The sequence below is a fragment of the Camelus dromedarius genome, chromosome 34, assembly GCF_036321535.1.
Source record: "Camelus dromedarius isolate mCamDro1 chromosome 34, mCamDro1.pat, whole genome shotgun sequence".
NCBI lineage: Eukaryota > Metazoa > Chordata > Mammalia > Artiodactyla > Camelidae > Camelus > Camelus dromedarius.
Window position 1 is genome coordinate 1,796,755 of NC_087469.1, and position 8,923 is coordinate 1,805,677.

General features: G+C 43.4%; 1 protein-coding gene across 2 annotated transcripts in view; it reads right to left on the reverse strand.

Annotated features, from left to right (window-relative positions):
* Positions 1-3,637, reverse strand: part of EXPH5 (exophilin 5) — a 72,207-nt gene extending 68,570 nt beyond the window's left edge. For both annotated transcript variants that reach the window (XM_031443763.2, XM_010988969.3), the window contains exon 1: positions 3,228-3,637. In XM_031443763.2, coding sequence (XP_031299623.2) covers positions 3,228-3,346 — 119 coding nt within the window. In that variant the 5' untranslated portion in view covers positions 3,347-3,637. The remainder of the gene's footprint in view (positions 1-3,227) is intronic.
* Positions 3,638-8,923: the final 5,286 nt, after the last annotated feature.

Below are 8,923 nucleotides of genomic sequence, written 5' to 3' on the forward strand. Positions count from 1 at the left end.
CTTGCTAGATTTCAGTTTCTCTTCTGTGCAAAGTCATTAACAATACTTATCCAAGGGACCGTTGCAAGGACTGTTCAATGGTGGGTGAAGTAATTTTGAGATGGGTCTGGATTTGAATTCTAGCTTTGCTGCTTAACTTGGACAAGACACTCAACATTTTTACATTGTTTCTTTCTCTGTGAAATGGAAATTATTGTGTATACCTAATGAGGTTATTGGGAGGATTAATTATAATTGAATATACATATAACATGTTTAATACAGTGCCTAGGATACAGTAAGGGACCAATAGATGTTAGCTATATTATTATCACAGTAATTACTATTATTACATAAAAAGGCAGCACTTTTAGGTGTTGGTGTGGCCATCTTCTCCACCTCAATCTCCCACTAGTGAGAAATAGCCAAGAACTGGACGACTGGGTCAAGGGAAAGTCATATCTTTATAGGTGTTGCCATATTGTTCACCAAAAGGATGATTTTCAACTTACAGCGCCACCATGCAGAATCTGTCCATTTCACTCCAACCCTCACCCACAGTTTTTCTGTTATTTTTAAAGCTTAACCATGGGAGCTTGAGGTTACTTCTATTTTCTTTTCTATTTTATTACTCTTCTATTTTCCAATATGTTTTGTTTCCTGTTTGGGTATCTTCTAGAGTGAATGATTTATTTCTATCTCCTGCCTATTTATCCATTTGAATCTTGGTGTTTTTCTTAAACATTTGAATACACTCTTTATATGTTGGAAACAGTATAATATTTAATGCAAATACTTTCCCAGTAAGCTGGAGCCAGAGAGGTCCGGTACCATGAGGGAGGATCAGGGGAGAGCTCAGTGTGTTCAGGAGCGTTCCTAGAGGTCCTTGCATGATGAGCTCAACTAGTTTTGTGTCGTTGATACCCATCTCCGAACACCTCTGGTCTTGCCTGATACTGTATTTCTAACTGCAGGCTATGTCTTCTGAGTTGTCTTGCAGACAGATCCAGGCCATCATAGACAGGCCCCAAGCAGCAAACCTTCAAACCCTCTGCATCTAGCCCCCTCCCTTATTGTCCCAGCGAGAGATCTGGAGACTGCTTCTCAGTATAGCATAAAGGCCTCCGAGAGGCTTTCAGACAAGCCTGCTGCACTTTCTCCCAAGTAATACTCTCAGATTGTAAGTCATTTGTCCTGATTTTTGATTAGGAAAATATGATGACCAAAAATGAGCAGAAGAGCCAAGCTGACATGTCATCTCAGGCCTTTTCCTCATGCCAGTACCTGCCGGTGAGCAGAACAGTCACATGGAGACTGCTCTCTAGTGACAGGTATCTGACAGTGGGACCCAGCAATCAACCAGGGGAAAATAAAGTACTAGAAGTAATTTAGCTCAAGGGTCTGCTTTCCTTAAATCATTTTTATATTTTAATGGCGACATTTTCTTAAATTGATGGGGTAATTATTTTTCATAGTTTGTTTAATAGTTAACAGTGTTGATTTTGTCTTAGCGTGATGGCTTCTTCTGTTGATGCTCCAGTTAGGATATGAGGGCCACGAAATCAGAAAATGTGTTTTAGCCTTCCTTCTGAGGCCTAGCCCAGGGGGGTTACACAATAAGGCAAGCATCAAGTCAAATATAAAAAGTCAAAATTCCCTGGAAAGAAAATTAAAATAAATGATATTACTATTTCTAAGAACTACAGTTCATGAGAAGTTCATAGGATGTTGCCAGCATCCCAAGTGGAAGCCTCCCTCCCTCCTACTAATGACTAATTCTGCCCTCAATTTCCCCTGAAATATACTGGATCCACTTAAGAAGCTCCATCCTCTCCGGAGACAAGAAACACTCCCAAGAACACACATTGCGAGCAACCACAGCCTCTTAGTCCTTCTGGAGGATGTGTTAAGACAAACTGCATGCAGCTCTAAAGCTCTCCTTCCCAAGGCTGGGTGTGCCTGTGTACACTGCACGTGCACACGTGTGGGTACACACCTGGGTGTGTGTGGGCGTGGACTGTGCTCCTGAGGCAGTTTTGCACCATTTGAGGAAATGATGGAGCCTATTTTAGTAAAGGCAGAGTATGATTGTGTGAAATACACATCTTCAAACTTCAGGTATTCATTTCTCCCCAGAAGAGACATATCTGGGTAGACAGGTGCGGTGGGGGGGGTGCGGGTGGGCAGGCGAGGGGTGCAGGTGGATAGTGGGATGCCTGGAAGGAAGTGGAAACCTAGAAGCTGCCCACAAACCAAATGGCTTTCTAAATTCCAATCAACGCTATACTTTTTGGTCTGAGAGTGACGCCTTGAAATTTCTTCCACAGTCCACTGGAGAAGGCCTTGAGTGGGGTTTATTCCAGGACTGGTGAGAAAGTCTTTAATTCATTCCAGGACTGATCCCAAACTTCCCCAGAAGAAAAACTGGTTAATTGACATCTCAGGCAATTATCTTGATTTCATTCTCTGGTAATGATCCCTCACCTATAATACTACAGAGTAAGGTCAAAGGCGAAATTCCGCCGCCACTTCTTACCCACAGCACCACACGCAAAGGGACCCAGACATTCTAACCACCCGACGCGTTCCAGTCCCAGCCAGGTTCACTCCACACAATTTGGCAAGTTCGTCGAGCTCCAGCCCTTGCGGTGGGAAACACTAAACCGCCAGTGAGGTGCCAGCTCTCCCGGGCCTCGCTGACAGCAGGCGTGGGGTGGAGAGGTGTCTCTGGGGCAGAGAGGGAGTGCACTGGGTGAGGGTGGACCGGCCGGAGGCCTCTGAGCACGTGGGTGCGCGCGGGCCAGGACTGCGCTCCCTGCCCCATTTCACCCGCCGGCCTGGCCCAAGCGCGCGACGTCTGGGGAGCCACCTGAGCGCGCCGCCACCCAGCCTGGACCCACTGCGGCCGATCGCCGCCCTCGTGTCCCGGCCGGGGCCGGGGCAGCTGCCGCAGGACCCACTGGAGAGAAACTTCACGAGGAACGCGCCCCCGCGGCAGTGGCAGGGGCGCTCCCCACCCAGCGCGACCAGAGCTCGCGGGCAAGCCGGCCTGGAACGCGGTGTCTGGAAGGAACCCCAGCCAGGCCTCCCGAAGTCCTTAAGAGCCAGACTCACTGAAGAGTCCCCCAGCCCCGCGCAGGTGCCGCGGGAAAGCTCTGCGCCTCCCTCCGCGCGCTCCCTGCTCCGGGGGCGCCGCGGACGCCCGCCACTGCGGACCCGACCCAGGGGGAAAGGCGTCAGCTCTGTACCTGATCCTGTCCTTCTCTGCCCTCTGGAGCTCCTCATTTCTTTCCAGCACCTGAAGGATCTTCCTGGCTTCTTCATCATTTAAGAAACTGAAATCAAACCCCTGAGGGATTTTCGTCATTTTCTCTACTGTGTGAATTACACTTAAGCCCCTTGGCGCCTCCTGTTACAGTGACATTTTTCAAGCTGTAGAAGCCCAGTTTCGGGAACTTGATCCATTAACCAATGATAAGTCCGCCCCTTTGAAAATCTAAAACCACAAACCTAGGGAACGGCCCACATCTACCGGGCTGATTTTGACAACACCTTAATGACATACTTCTCTCAACCTATCCAACCAAGAAGCAAAATGAATGGCTGAAGGGAAAAAGGGAACCAATCCCATTCCAAGGGGCGGGCCCTTCCACGCCCCCTCCCTCCCCTCCCCCACCCCCTATCGGACTTGTTAAACCAACAACCCTACGTCATTCTGGCCCTAAGTGAGGCCAAGGCTTAAGTGTTGGTTCCAGCGTATTTGTTTTGGCTGTTGCTGTTTGCTCTCAAAACTTGAGTCTGACTAGTAGAAGGAGTGAAAAGGAGAGTTTCACGACGAATCCTTCTTTTCAATAAAGAGCCTATAGGAAATAGAATTATGCTTAGAAGACCTGGAAGAGCTGAAGTCATGATACAGCTGGCTGTGGGCAGATCCGCCCCAAGGCTGAATTTACTGTAACCTTGGAAATGAATTCTTTGCTGAGTCTCCCATCCCTCAGGTGCCCCCAACTCACTGTCCCACAAAAGTCATGCTCAGACTTGAGAAAAATCAAACAAACACAAAACCGTTTATGGTATTTTAAGAGAAGAGATGCCCAAAGGATGGAAAACTAGTTTTCTGTAAGATTTGCTAATCTTAATAAACTGTTTCAGAGATGTAATAAAAGTGCCACTTTAAAACACTTAATCCTGTGACTAAAGCAAAATGTAATCCTATGAAACCACGGAAATAGTTTTCCTAGAAAGTGTTATTCCAAGATGTGATGGGAATTTCTAAATACATTCACATATATACATTTAAAAAGTTATCAAGACTTTTTCAGAAAACATTTTGTTTCTTTTGGCTTCATTCCACATGCAAAAATAACTTCGTCAGATCAACTTTCTTGCCCCATACCCTCAATTTGGTCACTTCTTATGTAGTGGTGATGGTTACTAACATCTAAAATGTACGTCCACGGGTATCATCGCTTTTAATGGCAAATAAGCCCAATAAAGATTTTGCATCTATAACAAAAACATGTGTCAAAAATGGCAATTTATGTTTTGGCCTCTGGATTCACTACTCATCTTGATCACAGTTATTTAAGACACGTCTAGGCAGGTAGCCATTCAAATAACTTTCCGTGGGTGTCGTTTGTTATTTCTATAAAGCAAGAACCAATTCAGTTCAACAATGTTGTACAACACACAGAACTTCTTTATAAGTAATCTCTGCATTAATGATGGTTTAGGAGTGTCTCGTATATATGATGTTTATTCTTTCCTGTTTTTTAGTGTGTTCATTTATTCAGCATACATATGGAACTTTTTTTTAAATTGAAGTATAGTCAGTTTGCAATGCTGTGTCAATTTCTGGTGTACAGCACAACGCTTCAGTCATACATGAATATACATACGTTCATTTTCATGTTCTTTTTCACCATGAGCTACTACAAGATATTGAATGTATTTCCCTGTGGTATACAGGATAAACTTGTTTATCTATTTTATATGTACCAGTCAGTATCTGCAAATCTCCAGCTCCCAGTTTAATCTTTCCCACCCGCCTCCCCCCAATGGCAACCACAAGTCTGTAGTCTATGTCTGTGAGTCTGTTTCCCTTTTATATATAAATTCATTTTTCTTTTTTTTTTCTTTTTTTTTTTAGATTCCATGTATGAGTGCTACCATACTGTATTTTTCTTTCTCTTTCCGGCTCACTTCACTTAGAATGCCATTCTCCAAGGCCATCCACGTTGCTGCAAATGGCGTTACATATGGAACTTTTTAATGTCGGCACTGGGAGGCTCTTATCTTGTTCCTGGTGTATCAGTGAATTGGCTTCAACTAACATATGATAATGCCTCCTATATGAAAGCACTGAAAAAGATAGTCCTTGTCTTTAGGAAGTTTATCATACAGTGGAGGAGATAACACAAATAGAAAAATGACTATAGCATAACATAATCAAAGTATGAAAAAAGTTCTAGAGCACAGAAGGAAGAAGTTAGTTCCAGCTGAGTGGTTCAGGGGAAGGAAATGGTATTTGCGTTGCAACATGAGGGGTCAGATTTCAACAGGAAGAAATGGAGGGTAGCAAGAAGAGATGTGGGAGTCTATTCTAGGCCAGGGAAACAGTGCGTTGAACAGCAGAAGTACACTCTAGGAATCTTCTCCTAATCCCTCAACTCCTCTGACTAATGGCCAAGTGAGTAAAATCTTGGATGCTAGAAAATACAGGGGATCTTCAGGGATTGGTAAACGATGTGTTTAAGCTAGAGTATGCATTCCAAATAGGGGTAATATTGCCTCTAGTGGAGGAAACTTTGGTTCTTGGCGGGTAAAAGCATCTTACTTGTTAAATGAAATACAGACATACACACAGTACATAAACAGATACACAGCATATCCACGGCATTAGATTTTCATGAGATGGATGATTAAGGAAACAATAAAATACTTTAAAAGGCCCCTTGCAGGGACAATAATAAAAAAGATTGAAAAACACTGGGGTAGTGCACAATACATGTAGAGTGAATAAGGCTGAGCCCTGGCTATAAATGAAGAATCAGGACTCCCCTGTGTAAGCAGTGAGGGGTCAATACAGATCTTAAAAATGACAGCAGTAAAGCTGGAGCTGAACATTAAGGTGATGATTCTGGCAGCAGCAGATAAGGAAGAGAAGGGCGAGGATGGGGGCAAGGACATCACTGTGTTGGAATGCCGATGCAGGACAAAGGGGAAGGAGGACCTGAACTGAACCAGGGGGAGTGGGAATAGAAAAGAGGGTTTGAGTCCAGAGATATTGGCTTGACTGGGTAACTCATTGCATGATATGAGGGTTAGGAAACAAAGAGGCGCAAAGATGATGCAAGGTTTCAAGAGAAGTGTTTGAAAGGAGACATGGTCTCTTTGATAATGGGAGAAGCATCTGGTTTATAAAAAGATCAGGAGCTCAGTTTTATACATAAAGAGTTGGAGGTTCCTGCAGTTTATCCACATGGAGATATTCAGCAAAAGTGGAAAATGTGGGACTGGAAAACCTTGAAACAGGGATGGAGGAGTATATTTGGAAGTCATCTACTTAAAGATGATCACCGAAATACTGAGACTACATAAGATGGCCAGAGTGAAGGGTCTGTTACAGAGAGTAGAGGCTGTGTTCAGAACCTTGAATGACCGCCTTGGATGGACCTCAGCTCCCAGGCATGCTTCAGCCCTGGGCTGCTGCACAAAGGGGCATGTGACTGAGAAATTTCTATACTGAGGTTTTATATTGAGAAAGTTACAGGGCATTGGGGTTTCCCTGGAAACCATACAGGCAGTTTCTATGGGGCTCTAAACTTAGTGCTTTTAAAGTAAAAATAAATCTTAAAGGGTTGTTTTATGATCTCATTCAACCAGCTCCAAGCAGCCGTTTTCATCCTTGGTATCTGGTAAACCTGACAACCTCCTGCCCAGCCTCCCAGCTAGAGAGATGCTCATCAGTTTGGTTTTTAATATTAACAGCTAGATGGACAGCAACCATCTTTCAAAATCTCCCATAGTCTCCTGTTTTCTCCAGTCTGTTTGCAAATCCCCAGAGGAAAGCTTAGTTTTTTTTTTTTCCTTCTTCTTTGACAGTTCATCCAGCCAAGAGAAATGCTGATCACAATACTTGCTTGAATGTCTGAACTTTTGTCACCTAAAGTCACTTATGCCCCCAGTAAGCCATTGCAAATCATCTCTGTAGACTGGGGTTGGGTTTTACACAGAGGTAAACAGCAGGCTATGGGTGGGTTTGGGTGAGAGTTTTCAGTTAAACAAGCAAATACGAGTTGGCTTAAATGTAAGATGCAGTAACAGGCCTTTATTAGTAAACAAGAGATGGAAAATTCTGAGAAGGGAGTTTGCACAGGGAGTTCACACAGTTGTTTATTTCAGTTTTCACTTTTCTAGTTGTGCAGTGAATAGCTTGGCCCATCTAGGTAGGAAACTCCCTTTATGGTTCGTCCTGAATCTGCAATTATGGAGCAAAGATTAGAACAGCAGCTTAAACTCTCTGAACGTTAGTTTTTTGTTTGTTTTTCTTTTATGTTTATAGAAATAAAAACGATAATAATAGAACCAATCTTGTAAGATTATTTAAAAATTCACTGTGATGATGTATGTAAAGCTGTTAACAAGGTCGATCCTCAATAAATGGCACCCAGTAACAATGTTCATGCACAGAGCAGCCGACTATTTTAAAAGTGACATTTTCTCTGGCTACAAAAGTACTACCTATTTATCGGGGCTTGGGGAAAATCGAAAAAAGAAAACACAGGAAAAAACCAGATGGAGATCAAAATCTCGGCTTTATTCCTGGTTAGCAAATGGAAGAATATGTCTTAGTTCTGCAGCCATGTGGGCTCACTAGTCCTGCCCCTTCCAAGTCCATCCAGTCCTTAGGGCAGAGCACCACAAGGAGACCTGGATCTGGGGAGCAGATGTAATTGGTGCCAGGAAGCTGGTAGGGAGAATGCCCATCAAGTGCTTCAAGCTTTTTAATAGATCAGTCCGATCCAGTCAAAAGGCATGGATCGAGGAATTTCATACCCTTACCATCCTCTAATCAGATGACTTCCTCCTCCGTCTACCCTGAGAAGGAATAAGCAAGGATCAGGTGGAGAGGATGGGACGTTCCTTCAGTCATGGATGTTCCCCCACAGAAAAGTGAGGGGATGGTAGTTCCCTGCAATAATGTTCACTATGTAAAAATATATTGAAAATAGAAAAGAAGTATTAATAATCTATCATCTAACTATAACTATTTGTATTTGTAAATATTGTAATTTATATCCTTATATGTCCCCATTCCATTTATATCTAATATATGGCATTATATTAAGTAATCTTCTATAATATCTCTTCATATGGCTGCATTAGCCCTCCCTAGGATAATGAAGTATCATGGCCTTTTGAGTAACAGAAGCATCATGCAAGATTCATAAAGACTTCTGGATTGTCACTGAACCCTGCTGTGACAAACAGCAGAAGTATGGGTCTGAAACCCGAAGTATCATATAAGGGAAGGGGACCAGAACCTCCTGTTCTTTTGTGTCAGAATTCAGTACATGTGGGCTCTATATCTCAAAATCTAGCAGACAAAGCCCCCAACACCTGCCAAATCAAGGATCTAAACAATACACAGACTTACTATTCATCCTAGCCCTAAACTTTATGCTTCATCTCACATCTTCACGGAAGGACTTTCAGTGTTCCCACTCCACCTGAAAGATGAAGGAGGGACGTGGTGGACTCTGAGATTCGTACCGACACCCAGCACTCTGCTCCAAAACTCAAAAAAGAGGTAAAACATTTCCCAGGGCATTATATGGACCTATTGTGATCTTGAGAGCAACACCCGAAAGAACTGGTTCAGTAAACAAACACACAAACCGAAAAACACAGGGCAATTTCCCCTGTGACTATAAACGTAGGG